Source organism: Ictalurus furcatus, chromosome 21 (assembly GCF_023375685.1).
Source record: "Ictalurus furcatus strain D&B chromosome 21, Billie_1.0, whole genome shotgun sequence".
Classification (NCBI taxonomy): domain Eukaryota; kingdom Metazoa; phylum Chordata; class Actinopteri; order Siluriformes; family Ictaluridae; genus Ictalurus; species Ictalurus furcatus.
This window is the reverse complement of record NC_071275.1, coordinates 93,367-112,420: the sequence shown is the minus strand read 5'-3', so window position 1 is coordinate 112,420 and position 19,054 is coordinate 93,367. Positions and strand designations below refer to the sequence as shown.

At 38.3% G+C, this 19,054-nt stretch overlaps 1 protein-coding gene across 1 annotated transcript; it reads right to left on the bottom strand.

Moving 5' to 3' along the window:
* Positions 1 to 582: 582 nt before the first annotated feature.
* timm17a (translocase of inner mitochondrial membrane 17 homolog A (yeast)) lies at positions 583 to 15,205 on the bottom strand. Its single transcript, XM_053653289.1, has 6 exons — positions 15,037 to 15,205; positions 2,936 to 3,035; positions 2,734 to 2,797; positions 1,780 to 1,908; positions 1,449 to 1,559; positions 583 to 1,338 (listed from the first exon to the last, which is right to left on the bottom strand). The coding sequence occupies exons 1-6, from the start codon at positions 15,060 to 15,062 to the stop codon at positions 1,268 to 1,270; spliced, it is 501 nt and encodes a 166-aa protein (XP_053509264.1). The 5' UTR covers positions 15,063 to 15,205; the 3' UTR covers positions 583 to 1,267.
* Positions 15,206 to 19,054: the final 3,849 nt, after the last annotated feature.

The window sequence follows — 19,054 nt, the reverse complement described above, 5'->3', positions numbered from 1 at the left end:
CATTATGTTTGCAACTGGTATAAAGCATTGTTTTATATACTGTGGGATCATTTTGTCCAAAATAATTCTAACTGAAAAATACCAAATCTAAAAACACAGTGATTGCTTATACAGTTATTTTATACATCCATCCATCTTCCTACATAGAGTCACAGGTAGCCTAGAGCCCATCCCAGGGGACTCTGGGCATAAGGCGGGGGACACCCTGGACGGGGTGCCAACCCATCGCGGAGCACAATCACGAAAACACACACCACAGACAATTATGAGATGCCAATCAACCTACAACACATGTCTTTGGACTTGGGGAGGAAACCAGAGCACCTGGAGGAAACCCCTGAAGCACGGGGAAAACATCCAAGCTTTGCGCACCCAAATAAATTGATGTAATTTTGTTAATATTTTTATGGCATACTTATATGTGCCCACTTCCTCTAGAATATGCCAACTGCTTTGTGACTGAAGTTATTTTTGCTTTTGTACATATTAAAATAATTTGAGATTTGGGTTCACAAAAATCGAATGGTTATTTCCATGTTAGTTTAAATATAAATTAGTTTAAAAGCACAAAGGTAACAACCATAGCAACAATAGTTTATTCAGTAGAGTATCCAGCTCAGTTTTATTCATTTCTACCACTCAAAAACTCTTTTGTTTAACCTGAAATACATACTGTACTATGTCAAAGTGAGTTATTACATGAACACAATTTACTTCCGTTACAAAATAAATATCTGCTTCAAAAATGAGTGGTATACGGATATGTTCAGATGGTAAAGAAATTAATTTACAACTCTCTCCAGAAGGGCCTACTGGCAAAATATTTTACAACTGCAAACATTTTCAACCATTATATGTACAGGCAAAGATGCTTACATTCACACATCAAGACAAACAGCATACTTTAAGAAACGTTTAAGTTTTCTTGAATGTCGAATTCTCCTGAAATTTGTCTTTATTCGTTATTACTAAAACAATGTGGAAAAACAACAGACACTTCATCAACAAGGAAGCAAAAGAATCATCTGCTCCTGTCCAAGCAATAGAGACCCTGGATTTAAATAGGGAGAAAAGAAAACTGGCTGAGAATGTGAAAATCTATACTGCAGAAGATACTTCCAGAAGGGGAAAAGGCTTTTGGCTTTTCCTTTTTCATTCTCCAACAAACATCTTTACTGGTAGATTGCACTAGCATGTGCTTAAATGGACGAGTTCCATCAGTGCTCTATGGAATATTAATTATATGGCTTGAAAATGATGTGGTTGCTCACTGGTACTGCCTATAATCACCAAAGGATGAGGCAGGCATTGAGGGTGGTTCCTCTGCAAATTGTGGACCTGACAAAAATTACAGAAATTAATTCCTTGGCTCTTTAAGGTCTCAAGGTAAAATATTTTTAACCTTGGTAAGATATGCTACAAGCCACACTCATATTTTGCACACTTACCAGTTGGGAGCTGTGATGAAGCAAACCTTGTGAGAAGGATTCCAGCACCTTCTATCAATGCTAGCAGTACACCCCCCATAGCTGCAGAACCAACCATAGCCACAGGCCCGTCTAATGACAGAGAACTTTAGTCAGCATCAACTTGACACACCAAGCGTAAACAAAGGCAGTAGACAGCCAAAAGAGAAAACTGGTGTGTCTATAGCCATTCTATAATTACAGTCTATTTAAATTCTTTCAATGATTAATAATAAAATAAACATCTCACAAACTGTATTTTTACACTCAACTTACAAACAAATATAATATGAATGCTCAACTATATACTTACTTCTTGCGGCAAGAATAGCACCTGTCATGGCACCACTAGTTATCGAGTTCCAGGGGTCCTCTTTTCCGCGCACTTTAACTAGGCCACAGTCAATCATTGAGAAAAGCCCACCCCATACAGCAAAGCTTCCTGCAGCAGTCAGAATCGACGTGTTTGCATTTCAGAATAATACACATTTTATACAGAAAACATATTTCTTGGCCACCTCTCCTTATCTATCACAACAAATACCACTTAAAATTAGGATATTTTGCATTAGTAATTTGAACTGTCACTTGTACATGCAAAATTTTTACCATACTAAATAAATATTCAATTAATGAACTGAAAACTTGGTTTCAGTTATGTTGATCAATTATGATCTGTATAATACTTAGTGCTTTTCCACTAAACAGATCAGTATATTACTCAATCCTTCATGTCACTATTTCCATCTGCAATTAATCCATGTCATACTCATGTACCTGTGCCCTTCTTGTACCTGTGGGAGGTATCATAAGAGCCAAGCTGGGAAATACAGTACAAATGGAATTAAAAATAGTTTAGACTGCTGAGTGATTAAACACAGTCATTGTCCGAATTGTCCTGTAATGCCTCAGGTTTGAATGGCTTCTCTGCTGGCCCAATGTTTCTTCTAAAGTATTTTTTTTCCTGGTGAGGGCAGGATTGAAAACAAATTTAAGCAGTTTAAACCACAATTTAAATGAATGTTTCAGATTAATTATTATTAATTTAACTACAGCAACATTTTCTTATTGCTATGCAGCTTGATCTTACATAAAAAGAAAATCTTAGTGTTATGTGATGGGAAAGCAATGCAAGCCAGGATACAGATGGTACCTGGTTTGCATTTGTTGCCTAGCTGTGCTGTTTGATAGAAAAAAACTGTTCACAGCACGGAGGATTGGACAAAGGACTCAATAACGCTGAGGTTCACATACAGTGTATTCATACCTCCTAATTGTGGAGCCCTGGTCCTGATGGCTGTCAAGCTCCCTTTCAACCTGTGGTTAATGCCCTATGATAAAAACCATAAATCCATAAAATCATAAGACTAAATTAACAGACATGGTTGAGATTCCAAAAAAAGCATTTTCACACAAAAAATGTAAAAGATTCAAAAAAGGATTCAAAAGGATAAAACAGCCAAACATACAGAAGGTGAATTTCTAAAGCCTTTGACAGCCTGAAATATTCCTCCACCTATGGCTCCCATGGTGAAGGCACCCCCACAGTCGTCCACTATCCTCCACGGGCTAAAAGAAAGGATCAAAGGTGAGCCAAATGAAAATCCTTATTTTTATTTTGCATAGATTGTTGCAAATGGCGGTTACAAAAAATTCTACATGATCTCCATTTCACTCAATGCAAGTGTTCCAGTGCTTAAAAAGCGTCCATCTTTCCCCCAGTCCATTTGCGTGTGCAGCCACTGATGCTCAATCTGTTGCACTTCATCCTACCTGAAGATCATTCCCAGTGCTTCCTTAAGTGGTCCAAAAAACATGGAAATTACTTGCTGATGTACTCACATAAATTTTTAGCTGTGTACAGCATGTTTCTCTCACTTGTACTTTAATAAACACAAAATGGCATTTAAAGGTGTTAGCTAAGATTTGACAAAATTTCACAAGATTAGGTCTCGTTTAGTTAAGTAGGTGGAGTTGAATAAGAGTTGTTGATTTTTTACTCCCTTGAGGCCACCTCCATTCCCACCCACGAACATACACCGATCATCCATAACATTAATATCACTGACAGGTGACAGAAATAACATTGATTATCTCGTTACAATGGCACCTGTCAAGGAGTGGGATATATTAAGCAGCAAGTGAACAGTCAGTTCTCGAAGTTGGTGTGTTGGAATCAGGACAAATGGCCAAGGATCTGAGAGACTGACAAGTCCCAAATTGTGATGGCGAGATGACTGGGTCAGTGAATCTCCAAAATGGCAGGTCTTGTGGAGGGTTCCCTGGTATGCACTGGTTAGTACCTACCAAAAGTGGTCCAAGCAAGGACAACTGGTGAACCGGCAACGGAATCATGGGAGCCAAAGGCTCAATGATGCACGTGGGGAGCGAAGGCTAGCCCGTTTGGTCTGATCCCACAGAAGAGCTACTGTAGCTCAAATTGCTGAAAAAGTTGGCTATTATAGAAATGTGTCAGAATAAACATGCATCACAGCTGTGAAAGTGCATCACATCTTGCAGTATATGGGGCTGCGTAGCCACAGACCGGTGCCCATGCTGACCCTGCCACACTGCAAAAATTGTTTGTTCAGGAATGGTTTGAGGAATGGACAGAGTCCAAGGTGTTGAATTGGCCTCCAAATATCCCTGATCTCAATCCGTATGAGCATCAATGGGATGTGTTGCACAAAAATCCGAACCATGGAGGCCCCACCCCACAACTTAAAGGATCTGCTGCTAACGTCTTGGGCCAGATAGCACAGCATACTTTCAGAGGTCTCGGGGAGTCCATGCCTCAATGGATTAGAGCTGTTTTGGCAGCACAACGGGTACCTACACAATATTAGGTGCACAGTTTTAATGTTATGGTTGATCGGTGTAAATATGCTCCCCCAGAACCCATGGTTGTTCAACTAGAGTTAGCATTAGCCAAGACGACATGACATTACTTTCAAGTGCATTTATATAACACTATACACATGAGTATTTCAGCTCATAATGATTTGAGGATGTTCATAAGTGCAGTTGCTGTGCTTTATATATATTATGCTCTTATGAGAATACTAAAGTTGTGGTATTAGCATGTTGGCTGAGGGCTGAGTGAAGGAGCATTGGGGGAGGTCTCTAAAATAACTCACAAGAGACCCATCTGAAAGACAAACAAGCATTCCACTTTGGAAGGAAGTTTTCCAAAGGTTTCCTCAGCCACATAATTTTGAGCTGAGGTCACGGCTTAAACCATTAAAAAAATATATATATTTCTACATGCTTTTCCATGAAAGTATTGTACTAAAAGTAAGAACTCTAACAAAGTACTTTCACCTTTAACAGCTATCAATGAGAATGTAGGAATTGCACAGCAATCCTCCAAATAATTTGAGTTTATTTTCCCATAAAATCTTAAAGGAGAATTCGGCATACAACTTGAAAATTATTTATTATTTGTCATGGTAAGTAGTATTAGCTATAGACCTCAATGACTTCAGACCAGTTGCCCTCACCCCATCATAGCCAAATGTTTCAATGTTTCAAGATATTATATTATATTATATTATATTATATTATATAATATATATATATATATATTATATATATATATATATATATATATATACGTAGTTATCATTCTGAAAGACATGTGTCTAGACAATCCTACTACCTCACCATTTGGGGGTCACACCTGTAACAACATCAGTACTATGAGAATGGAAAGTTATCACATCAAAGGCTATCTGTAATTTACATTTAAAGTGAAACCTCATTTACATCACGTGCAGAAAACCTGGTTTGAAATACAGTATAAAACGTCTGTGCTGATATTGTTCAGGGTTCACTTTGACTCAGATTAACCCGAAAGGCTTATTATACTTTGTCAGTGCCATGCTGCAATAAAGTTATTCTTTGAGATCTTTGAAATCCTCATAATTTTTCTTACAAAGTGTTTCAAGAAAAAAGCCTCTACTCTCATCCAAAAACAAACTCAAGTGTCCTCAGTTTGCCAGACACTACTGTACCTTCAAATGGGATCGGGTTCTATGGTCAGATGAAACCAAAATACAGCTTTTTGCCAATAAACACCAGAGGTGGTTTTGGTGCACACAAAGAGGTAGCCATACGTTATTATCGGTTTCTCTTTTTTTTTGTAGCGTTTAATACCAGAATGGGCTCTATAGCCTCTGCTAAGGGTTCAATGGCTAATGCAAACAAGATTGGCGACAACGAGCAACCTTGTCTTGTACCACTATGTAACTCAAAACAAGAGGATATTGTTTGATTTGTGACAATTCTTGCACATGAACTAGAGTACAACAACTTCATCCATGAAATGAAATTATGCAAGGTTAAACTTCGTCAAAAATGCAAATAGATAAGGCCATTCAATTTGATCAAATGCCTTCTCAGCAACCAGTGACAGAATGGCTAGATTCAACATGATGTTGAAAAGATGCCTAAGATTGGAAGAAGAGTTACGCTTCGGTATAAAGCCAGTTTTATCTGGTTGCATTAGGTTTCCAATTACAGCATTTCATCTTCGTGCCGAAGTTTTTGCCAGAGTTTTTTTTTTTTACCTGTATTTAGGAGTGAGATCAACCTATAAGAACCCACTTCCTCTGGGTTTCTTCCTTTTTTCGGAACTACAATAATAATTGCCTCATTTAAAGAGGACAGCAGAGATTGATCTATAATTGCTTGGTGGTAAACCCTATTTAAATATGGTGATAGCAGTTAATTATATAGCTTATACAGATCATTACAAAATCCATCCGGACCAGGAGTTTTGCAGCCTTTTAGAGATTTTATAGTACATATTTCTTTAGTAGTAATTTCTGCAGTCAGCTCGTCAACTTGTTCTTGATTTAAAGGAGACCTATTATGCAAAATTCACTTTTACATGGTGTTTGCACATAAATGTGTGTTGGCAGTGTGTGTACACAACCACTCTATAATGGTAAAAATCCACCCACTCCTTTTTTAACATTCCCCATAAATCATAAATAGTGTCTCAAAAACGTGATGTCACGTTGGAACAGGCCCCGCCCACGACAGGTGATGGACTCTGCCCTAATAGCATAGATCCTCCGTCGAGTGTGCTGCACACAGTCCACCATGTTTTCCACGGCGGAGCAGCTATAGTGATAAGAAGAATGCCTCAGCTTGGTAAGAGTTCTGTTGTTGGCTCTAAGAATGAACATAAGAGTCTTTATGTACTCCCAGAATCAAAGCCACTGAAGACACACAGGGGCAGTTTTATTTTTAAAGGAAATGTGCCCCAAAAAATACATCCATATTTTTGCGTGAGCTATGTTTGTTCGAATCATTTTACACTAGACTGCTTTGTGAATGAGGGTCAAAACAAAGCAGGATTTGCTGAAAAGTTTATTCTGAAGAATGGATCAGTACCAACTGTTCGTGATCCAGCTTCATATCCAGAAGACTTAAGAATCACACTTTATATTTTGGATATATTTATATTGTGGATGTTTGCAAATTGCCTTTCCGAATGTGCTTGTTAGCAAATTCCATGGCTAATGCGGCTAAAGTTAACATTGTCTCCGATTGTATTCACAGAGACCAGAACTGTGTCATAATTTTTATTTTTAACCCGAAAACACTTACTGTCTGTATAATTCATACATATAGTGCTGAACACCGGTATTTACGGTGTCAGTCATATTGGTTCTCCTGATTTGTTGTTGCCGTAGTATCCGAAGCACCAGCTGTAAAGGCAGAGCCCTCTTCCAGAAAAGGGGCGGGGAGCAGCAGCTCATTTGAATTTAAAGAGACACACGAAAACACTGAGTTTTTGCTTCCACTCAAAAAGGGGTAATTACAGCATGGTATAATAATGATCTGTGGGGTATTTTGAGCTGAAACTTCACAGACACATTCTGGAGACACCCGAGACGTATATTACATCTTGTAAAAAAGTGTCATAATAGGTCTCCTTTAACAAGGGGAAGATCCTGTTGGGCTAGAAACTGAGCCAGAACTGTAGGATATATACTTCCCTTGGATGAGTACAGTAATTCATATAATGTCCAGAACCTACAATTTATATCCCCGGAGGAAGTGAAGTTTTCCTGTGCCCAAACTAATTTTGTATATTGTACATTCAGATGCAGTTTTCTGCAGTTGTTGAGCTAAATGTTTAAGGTTCATCACTGAATTCAAAATATCTTTGCTTTAAATAATGAAAGGATTTTGAAATTTTAGGAGAGAACTTAAAATGAATACATAATTTTTTAAAAATACTTTTCAATACATGGCTGTTTGGCATTTTCCATATCTATTTCTCGAAATTGAACTTCGAATAACTCTGCTTCAGACCTGCTTTTTTTTTCTTCGAGACGCTTGATAGGAGAGAATACACCTCCTAATACAGGGTTCTACAGTGCAATCATTTCACTCATATTTCCAACTGAAAAGTACTTTGTGCAACTGTGAAAAAATATATAGGCACACCGGTGGGAGTGACCTGTTTGGAGTTGTATAATACAATCAGAATAAAAACTACAGGAAGTCCAAAATGCATCTACACCGAGCAACAGTTACTTTTACACTGCTTTTCATCACCTCAGTCAACCGAACAAGTGTGTAAATACTGCAGAGAAGCCATTATGATGAAGAGTAACTCTGAACTAGGGATGTCACGAGAACCCATACTTTGGTACCAAGTCGGTACCAACATTCTTAAAACGTGACGGTACTTGTTTTTCTACAGTAGCATCGGTACCATTGGTAATGAAGGTACCGAGGTTGCAATTCTTCTGGAACTGAGGGGGGAAGCAAATACTAAAAAGTGTTTTAGTCGGTCCACAAGTGGTGAAGAAGAAAAACGCCTACAAGCACATGGGAAAAACTACAGAAAATGGCGACAAGTTCAGCTCCGCCCCGACTCATTGAGAGGCAGAGAGAGGAAAGCTCGTTAAGAGAAAAGGTAGCGTTGGTTGCCGGTGTGTCACCGATGCTATCGTTCATTTCAAACAAAGCGAGGAAACACCTTGAATTTGGCGAAGCACCTGAAAGACGGTCCTATATGTTTGTTTGAGGCAGCTGGCATTGTGGCCGTAAAATCAGCTAACGTTATGCTCCATGTAATGTTAGCGATAGCCAGTGATTTGTTAACGACCCTAACACATTGCAATGTTATAAACTACCTCCCAATGGGCAACCATGCATCGCCATTCAGCCCGTGTCCTGTCAGCTAAATGTAGCCTAATGTCACTAATAATTATTCACATGTTCATGCTTTTAATAAATCTTTCTGTCCTGCCACCATATCAGTGAATTTAAACTAATGCTTGCATTCAGAGTATAAGGGGTGTGTGTGTGTGTGTGTGTGTGCGTGCATTTAGGAGTGCACCTCAGCACTTGTTATTAGCACTTAGCACTGTTTTAGTAGTCATTGTCAGACAGTGTTTGATAACTAAAATACCCCCTCCTCTCTTTTTGTGCCAGTATTAGCCAGAGGAGGATGTCCTCCAGTTTTAATAAAAAATTTTAAATTAATTAATTTTTTAAAACTACACCATGGTATCGACTATGTTGTACTTTTGGTGGTATCGGTACCGACTACTAGATTTTTGGTATCGTGACATCCCTACTCCCTACACAAACCGCCATCTTTTATTGATCATGCAAAATGACCTGAACCTGCGACTGTGACCTGCTTGTGTAGACACAGTGGCGTCGGGTGGAGTAAATTAATAATAATGCTAACGCTACAAGATTGGGTGTAATTCAAAGTTCTTTATTACATAATTCCTCACCAATCATAATCAAGAGTAGCAACTGTTCAGTCTGTAAACATACAGTGCACTGCCGCTCTCCCTTCACTCTCTTCACTAACTCTAATAGACAGCGCATTCACTTTATTTAAATTTACGGTTGCCAGATATCACTAGAAAAGTCCACTCCAGTTTCCATGTTTTGATTTAAACCCCCCCCCAAGAACACAATATTATCAGCAGACATGGCAACACTGTACTGGGGACCCCATCTAAAACTGATAAACAATCAAACAAAAAAAATAATGAAATGTAAAGACAGAAAATGTTCTTAGTTGTAAATAAATCATTTAATATAAAAATAGATATTATAATAACTTGCTAAAATATAAATAAAATGACAAATGAAATAATGTGTAATTACTATGGGTTACATTTAATATCAATTTGACATTAAGCTTAGTTCACTATTTCCATAGAAGGCTATTAGCCTTTTTCCTAATATGGATAATTTTTGTGTTAGTCTCTTTATTGTTTAAGAATAAGTATTTAAAAATAAATATTTTATGCTTGTTTATTTATCAATTAACCAACAGTATTTCTCATTGCCATTATTTTAATTCAGTTAACAGTGACCATGAGCAGAGAGCTTACATTTAACTGTTTATGACCTCCTGATTAAAGATTAAACAAAAAAAGACTAGTACCTGGATTGGCATCGGCCGTAAAAATCCTGATCGGAGCATCAGTAATGAACACTATTAAACTAAAGCGCTTTGCATCTGACGGGTAAATGAACTCACCCAATCACATCCTATATGAGATTATTCAGATACATACACAATATACACAGTTTCGAGAACTGACTCCAGCCCAGAACCATGACCATGGAAAATGTCTAATAGTGTAGCTTTAAATATATTTAAGAGGAGCAGACTTCAAAGACTGAACACTGAGGTTTATTGCATTTGTTTACAAGGTGGAACAGGTTAAGGGTTGTTGTTTTTCGCATACAGTCTGTAAAATTAACTGAAAATATTACATTTAGTTTATCAGAAGGTAAATTAATTTGTCATGGTTCACACTGTTCCTAAATTCTGTCATAATTGACAAGCTCAAATTTTCTCATGCTACTTGTGTGTTATATTGTGGCACATTAATGTTACCATCTCTAAAAAAACAAAAAACAAAAAACAAAAAAAACCCATAGAGCCTGTAATATAAGCCTTCAATACATAGTACCCCCATAGAGAGGTCAGGTTTGTCGTTGAACTAGAAAAAGTTTTTATATCCAGTTTTAAATGATAAAGGTGCAGTGAAAGTGAGTTTTTATTATTAATTTATGACTTTTTGTGCATCCATAAAAAATAATGCTCTCTCTCTCTCTCCCTCATATTATATATTTATATATATATATATATATATATATATATATATATATATATATATATATATATATATACACACACACACACACACACACACACACACACAGACATATATATTGGTTCGATGATAGCTGTAGTGCAACAGTCCTCAATGAATCGGTCCCTACAGAATAGCTGCATTATTTAAAAAAAAAAAAAGAAAAGAAAAAAGATGTCTTTCAATGCAAGCAGGTGTCACTTGCTGATACTTGTCATCTGAGTCTCTTAGTATTGTAATAAAATTATTTATAGACCCAAAATACTCCAACATTTATTGATAATTTTATAGAACTTTTATCAGCAACTTCACCTGAATTTGACTGTTTTATTATTGCAGGGGATTTTAATATCCATATAGATAATTCTGAAAACAGCACTGCCAAAGAGCATATAAATGTTTTAAACACTTTTGATCTAACTCAGCACGTGAATGGACTCGCACACAATCGGAGCCACACTCTGAACATCTCATCTACTGAAATTTTCCTTTCATAGGCAAGATCATGGAAAAGGTTGTTTTCAATCAGCTGAACCAATTTCTATCCTTAAATAGTTATTTGGACAATGTCCAGTTATGGTTTCCGGCAGCATCTCAGCACAGACACGGCACTCAAATATAATTAATGATATTAAGTTAAATAAGACCTCCAGATCTTTGTTGTCTGTGTTTCCACACGGTCTAAATTACCAGGAAGATTAGGAAAATTAGTCTGGTGACATATGACTGTGCGAGACAAGCCCTTGGTGAGGACGTGAAGCTTCTAGGTATGCTACAATCAAACTGATTGACACAAAGTAAGCTGATTTTTTAACGATTTAATAATGTAAAATGTTTGCTCAGCTAAAAACACAAAAAAAACACATAGCAGGCTCTGATTGGAACACAACCTTTGAAAAGTAACAAAAGAGTTTGCTGCAACTAAACTTGTCTAGTGGTTAGGATTCAGTACTCTCACTGCTGCGGCCCGAGTTTGATTCTGAGGTCTTTCATTCCGAGGTCACGGAATGAAATTTATTTATTTTTCGCTTTAGATAAATGTCTGTGTTTTAAAAACAGACAGTCTATTTTCTGAAATCTGATAACGACAATGCATGAAGAAGAGGCAGGGAGGAGATTCAAGGTGTGCTGCTGTTGACTGATGTATTGCTTTGCTAAAGAGGTAATTGAGAAAATGCTGGAAGAGAGACTAGCAGTGGTAGTAAAGCAAATTCACAATGCTCGAAATGCTAGACTTAAAGTAAGCAAACAGGTTTTATCAGCTATTGCCGAGATGAACACGCGCTATTGCCGAGATGAACCTGCGCACACTGTTTTCCTGTGTGAATAACGCCCAGCTCACTTAACCCACTTGATATTTTTAAGTATACTTTTCATTGTGGGTCACCGTTCCCAGTTCCCGCTGTATTTCGTTCTTGGTATAAATACTTAAGGCCTGAACCCCGTCGTCGGTCTATCAGACGTATTTAAGAAACTCCACTGTGTTGATTTGAACTGCAATAAACACCTGTTACTTTACGCACCACAACAGACTTTTCAAAATGGTGGTTGAAATAAAATGCTGCTTGAAATAAAATGCTGCGTGCACTCAACCAATCATCATATTCAGCGCCCAAGTACCACCTCTTGAGTAGGGACTTTGCGAGGGCTGAATATTTTACCCGGAACTTAATTTAGACCCTGGTCCCTGTGGTGGAAAAACACTGAGTACCTCCCAAAGTCCCTAGTTCCTGGGGAAAGTTTCTGCGGTGGAAAAGCGGCTATACTGATTCAGGCAAAATAAACGTGCTGGTATTATTGGATCTCAGTACTGCTTTTGACACAATCGACAACCCCTGGGAAAATGGGTAGGGCTCTCTGGGACGGTTCTTGACTGGTTCAGGTCATATCTAGAAGGTAGGGGTTTCTATATGAACATAGGCAGCTATGAATCTGAGTGGACGTCCATGATGTATGGAGTCCCACAAGGCTCAATCCTTGGACCACTGCTGTTCAACCTGTATATGCTCCCACTAGGCCAAATTATAAAAGAGGAGCCAAATTGTATACCATAGCTATACAGACGACACCCAGATCTACCTAGCCCTGTCACCCCCTCCCCATAGACTCCTTATGCCAGTGCCTTGATGAAATTAACAGTTGGATGTGCCAAAATTTCCTTCAGTTAAAAAAGACAAAACAACAAAACAGAAGTCACTGTACATGGAAACAAAGATGAAAGTCTCAATGGACTTCTCACAGGTCTTCCCCAAAAGACCATTAGATAGCTGCAACTCATTCAGAAAATCTGAGCATATTTCTCCAGTCCTCAGGACCTTACACTGGCTTCCAGTTACATTCAGAAATGATTTTAAAATACTATTACTAGTTTATACAGATATGTTTACTGAATATAAACCAAACAGGCTTCTCAGATCATTAGGATCAGGTCAGTTTAGAAATACCAAGGGTTCACTCAAAACAAGGTGAAACAGCGTTTAGCTATTATGCCACCTGTGGCTGGAACCAGCTTCCAGATGTGCTCAAACTCTAGCCACATTTAAAACCAGACTGAAAACACATATAGCCACTATACAGCCTTGCATTTAATGACTGAACACTATGCTGCACTTTACTGATTGAGCTGTATAATTTCAGCTCTGTAAACTTTCCCCTTTTTACCCATTACATTTTTTATTCTTTTTATTTCCTGTTCATTTCAATGCATTTTTTCTAATTTCTTGCTTTTTTGTTATTATATATATTTTTAATATCATGTATTTTCTTCATAATTTTTATGTAAAGCACTTTGAATTACCATTGTGTATGAAATGTACTACATAAATAAACTTTCATTTTATTATTTTATTATTATCATATAATTATTATTGGAACACCAACACTTACTAAAAATATCCTTTATGACCTTACTTGTGACATTGATAGTACCCTCATTAAACCATCACTGTAAAAATATTATTCATCATCTTTGATCCCTTCCTCACCTTTGAAGCTCATATAAACTAAAATTGGATTCTTTCACCTTCGTCACATTGCTTGCCTCTGTCCCTTCATTAGCCTCAAAGATGCTGAAACACTGGTTCATGTATTTATATCCTCACGTCTTGACTATTACAATGCGCTCCTCATTGGTTTATCTGATAATTCTATTGCTAGGTTGCAATATATTCAAACTCTGCCGCTAGACTTCTTACACATACCAAGCACTCAGCTCACATTACTCCAATCCTGTCTGAACTGCATTGGCTACCGGTTTCGTTTTCGTTCACTTCACAGTTTGTCACTTTGCTATCTTAGTGAACTGTTTCTCCCCTACAACCCGACCCTCTCTCTCAGGTCCTCTGGGTTCGGACTCCTCTCTGTCTCTAGATCTCATCTCTACTACTTTTTGTGTTTGTCCATGATTGTTTATGTATTACTATTGTAAACCATCCTTGAGCTCTGGAAAGTCACTATATAAATTAAACATTATTTTTTAAATGACACAATGCTCTTGCAATTTTTTATTTATGAAAATGTTTTTATGTATTAAATGATAATTACAGTTTTGAATGTCCCAAGATTCATGGCTTGTTATTTTATGCAACAATGGAACAACAAAAACATGGATTGTGTGCTGATTAATTATTCATAAAGACTGATTTGTTTTATTTATGATTAATGATGCATGAATATTTCAAATAAATTATGAAAAATGAGATTAGGAGAACGTTAGGGGAATGTTCTGCAACCTAAAACAACGTTCTATGTCCTTGAAGAAAACTTTCCTGGCTAACCAAAAACAAACCATACGAATGTATGTTCTGGGAACCAAAAAGGGGTAGCTGAGAGCGCGAGCGGTAGCTACGGTATTGGGGTCAATTCTGGATAGTATAAAAATTTTCATTATTATCCTTTTTCAAATTTGGATAACCAAATGAATCGAGGCAACAAACACTATTTGGCTGCGGGCCTTGAGTTTGACACGTGAATTATAGTTTGACGCGTGAATTATAGTTTGACACGTGAATTACAGTTTGACACGTGAATTACAGGTTTAATATGTGGCTATTTAAGCAGAACCTGCTACCAAGTTTGTTAGCTAGTTATAGCAAGAATTATAATTACGAGAATAAATACAGCCCACAACTGCCGTCCATCATCAACATATTTATACATAAGGGAGCACGAAGGCTAAGCATTAGAAGCATAAGCTGTACTAACAGTGCTAAAGCAAGGTCATATCAAGACAATATAGCATGAGAAGTGAGCTAACAGAGCACCGGAACTGTACACAGCAGGAATTAACTGCTACACGGGAGTTTCATTTGAAAATCATTTTGAGCTTGAAACAATGTGCGTTTAGATTTGCTAAAGCAAGGCAATTGTACATTTAAAATGTATAAAATTAAGAAGTTATTTTAATATGTTAGCCTTACCACGGCTCCCTTGCGTACTCCTCCATTTTGCTCTTTTCCGTTCCCAGTGACGCAATCAGAAACGTAACCTTCCTCCGGGGCTGCGTCCGAAATCACCCCTACACTCCTACCTTACTACCCTACTACACAGTACACGATTTCGGACGCAGCCCAGGGTACATCCGACGCCTTTTCTTCTACTTTTAAGCTTTATTGGTAGTTGGCAAACCAGGTTTTTTTTGGTGCATTACCGCCACCAATAGGATAGGAGTGTGGAGCACTGAATGGAGTTGATAGTATTCTTAGATAATATAATAATGCAGCATATATTTTCCCTTGTCCTGGATCACTTTTTTTTATTTTTTTAGAAACTTTCCCTTTTCATACAAGTTTAGAGCTTTCCTCTGTCCTCTCAGACAACATCTTCAAGAAGCTACACACCATATGACTAGTCATGTCCCGTGAACAAGTACAAACATCAATAAGAGTTATGTTAGTCAATGCTCAAATGACTTCAATGAAAATACGGGTGAACGGAAAGGATTTTGCTGCACTGAGTCGTCACCTAGGTTCCACAATATCGAGACTGTGTCTGTTCCCGAGCTAAATAAAAAAATTACGTCTAAAGCACTCATTGTTAACGAAAGTGATCAGGAGTTGAATATAATGTGTTTCACAGAACCATGGATTAAACCATGGTTTTCAACCCTGGGGCGCGCCGAGAGATCGGAAGGGGGACGCAAATTGTTTTCAAGAAAAAAAAAACACAGACAGGACATCATTTGGGTTCTCGGTGTATTTTATTGCTTTTCAAATAGAATGTGTATAAATGGAAAAACTCCGCGTACCCTCTCCCTCTGCATTATTTTTTTTTGCTGGGGAGAGGCGGAGCTTAAACTGCCTTTTATCTAGCCGTCAGTGCAGACCAGTGTTGCCAACTAGTCCGCTCTAATAATGGGAAGTTCGGATCATATTACTGACTCGGATCTTTGAATCTCGTTCAGTAAAATGAACGAATCATTTTCCGAGTCATTTCGTTCATTTCAGCAGAATATAATTAAAATGTTACATGTTAAATTCCCCAACACATCTAGTACTTAAACTATAAAATAAACTATAGGCTAATGCAACCAAGGCCGAATTATGAGAAACAGAAATTATTAATTAATAGCTTAGCTGGGTCTTCAGGCTATGCAGTCTGTTAGTTCACCTCACCTGCCGATCCGAGACGTTCTTTCTTTTGTCACGTCACATTTGTCGCGTCTGTTCCCCGGAAAAACATTTTTTTAGTTGACCTCTCGAGTTGCAGCGCATGCGCGGTCAAAAATGAACGAATCACTCTCCAAAACTCGTTGTTCCCGAGTCATATTAAAGATTCGTTCAAAATAATTGAATCGTTCATGAAAGACACATCACTAGTCAGTGCAGACCAGTATTGCCAACTTAGCGACTTTTCAGACCCCTTAGCATCTTTTTTTTCCCCAAAAAAACGCCTAGCGACAAATCTAGTGACTTTTTGGACAAACCTTAGCAACTTTCCAAATGTCACCAGTTCTGTCCTGCAAGCGCAAGGTCCTGCTTTCCCGCTGCACTCTCACCTCTCTCTGTCTGCTCTGTTCAGTGAGGGGCTGAGAGCCGGAGTCACGGATAACGAGACGCGCCCTTCCTCCCAGTTTACATCATTCACATGCGAATGTTTTTTAGAACGCAAGACGAATAGAATGCAACATGTTTTACATGTAAAATAGTCCATGCTATTACAACCTAGTTCTCTTGTTCAAATTAGTTATAGTGTTCAGAAACATTTTTGATCATTCATGTTCCATACCTGTCCGTTATATAGTTTTATAAGTCTTAAAAGTTTTTTTTTAAAAATAATAAAAGTTATGAAAAGTATTAAAACATATATTTATTAAAAAATACAAAACCACAAAAGCAAAAAAATCTATATATCTATCTATCTAGCTATCTATCTAAAACAGATTATTTTATAGATTATTATAATACCTCTGGATTAAACCAAATGAGTACATAGCATAAAATGAAGCCAGACCTCCTGGATACAGTTATATACATCAGCCCCGTCTGATTGGCAGAGGAGGAGGTGTCACACTTATTTATAATGATAATCTAGGTGTCACACAAAAACCTAGTCATAAATTGAACTCTTTTGAAGTTCTTGATACTAGTATAAAATATGTAGTCACAAAAAATAAGTTTACCAAGTTGATTCCGCTAATTATTATTTACAGATCCCAGGACCATATTCTGAATTCCTTAGTGAATTTGCAGATTTCATGTTGGGTTTCTCAGAAGACAAAGCGCTACTCCTTTCGGAAATGTGCCGCAAGACGCAATGCAATATCCTATGCATCCAAGAGACCCATCGTGACTCCGGCCAAACTAGGCCGCAGATACCCGGACTGACACTAGTAGCAGAAATTCCGCACCTAAAACATGGAAGTGTGATCTACACCAAACCGGACATTACAGTTACATCTTCTTCTTGTGCTTGTCGGGACACTATGGAGCTTATCATTGTGGACGTCGGTACCTGCACAATCTCATCCGTGTACAAACCACCTGCGCAACCTTTCATACCCTGGGACATCAGCGATTCGGATGACCAACAGATTAGACTGATTGTTGGAGACTTCAATAGCCACAACACAATGTGGGGCTACCAATCCACCAACTCCAACGGTGAAGCAGTTGAAGCATGGGTGGAGGCCAACGGACTCACTCTCCTCCACAACCCGAAGCTACCTGCATCCTTCAACAGCGGACAATGGCGGCACGGCTGCAACCCTGACCTCATCTTTGTCAGCGAGAACATCAGCTCACAGTGCTCGAAATCTGTCTGCAAACCCATCCCAAAAACACAACACAGGCCCATCATGTGTCGGCAAGCTGTAGTACAAACCATTAAGGTTCCCTTCAGGAGGTGGTTCAACTTTGGTAAAGCAGAGTGGACTCAATTCGCAGAGGGTATTGATGAGAAACTTTGTACTCTTTCACCTGTGGCGTCGAACTGCAGCAGATTCATTAAAATCATCCGAACTGTGTCATGTCAAACCATACCGAGAGGCTGTCGCACACACCACGTCCCTGGGCTTAACGCAGATGCATCAGGACTTCTTAAAACGTATGAGGCCTCGTACGAGGGTGACCCCTTCGGCGCCGAGCTGATGCAAGAGCTGTCTGTGCCTGTGCCATCGAGAAGCAGAAGCAGGAGCAAGACCAGCAACACCCGCTGCACGAATACCGCCTGCTCCTGCCTGCCTAAGGAGCCGTAAGAGCTTCACGAGGTGCACGAGCCCACATTCCTGCACGGCGTGTGACCTGTGCGACGCAATGGACAGGGCTATCGAGACCGCTGCCTACTGGGCGAAACTAATATGAAGTGGAATCTCGACACCAAAAGAAGAAGATGTTGAATCTGGTTGTTTCTCTAGATAAAGCTTTAATTGTTGACGTTAATATTCATTTTGATAACCCGGAAGACCCTCTGAGAACAGCGGTTGTGTCTATTCTAGATTCAGTAGGGGTCAATCAGAATGTAATAGGATCCAATCATAGTGGTGATCAAACTCTTGACCTCATACTAACATACATATAGAATAAATATAGAAAATATAGTCACACTTCTGCAGTCTGAAGCTATCTCAGATAGCTTCTCAGATAGCTTCTCATTTCTCATCTCATTTAAATTGTGTATTGATCATAATACGCAATATATGCACCTTGCCACACTACCACATCAAATGTACATTCACGTCAGTTACTGCACAGAGTAATAACCTCCCAGAGATATCAACTATGATTGCTTTACCATCTGATCCCAAAGAACTTGAACATGTGACTAAATACTTAGAGTCAACCTTCCACTACATGGTAGATAAGGTAGCTCCACTTAAAAGAAAAATAATTTGAGAGAAAAAGCTAGCAACCTGTTATAACGATCACACACGCACCTTAAAAAAAACCACTCAACAATTAGAATATAAATGGAGTCAAACCAAATTGGTAGTATTTCAGA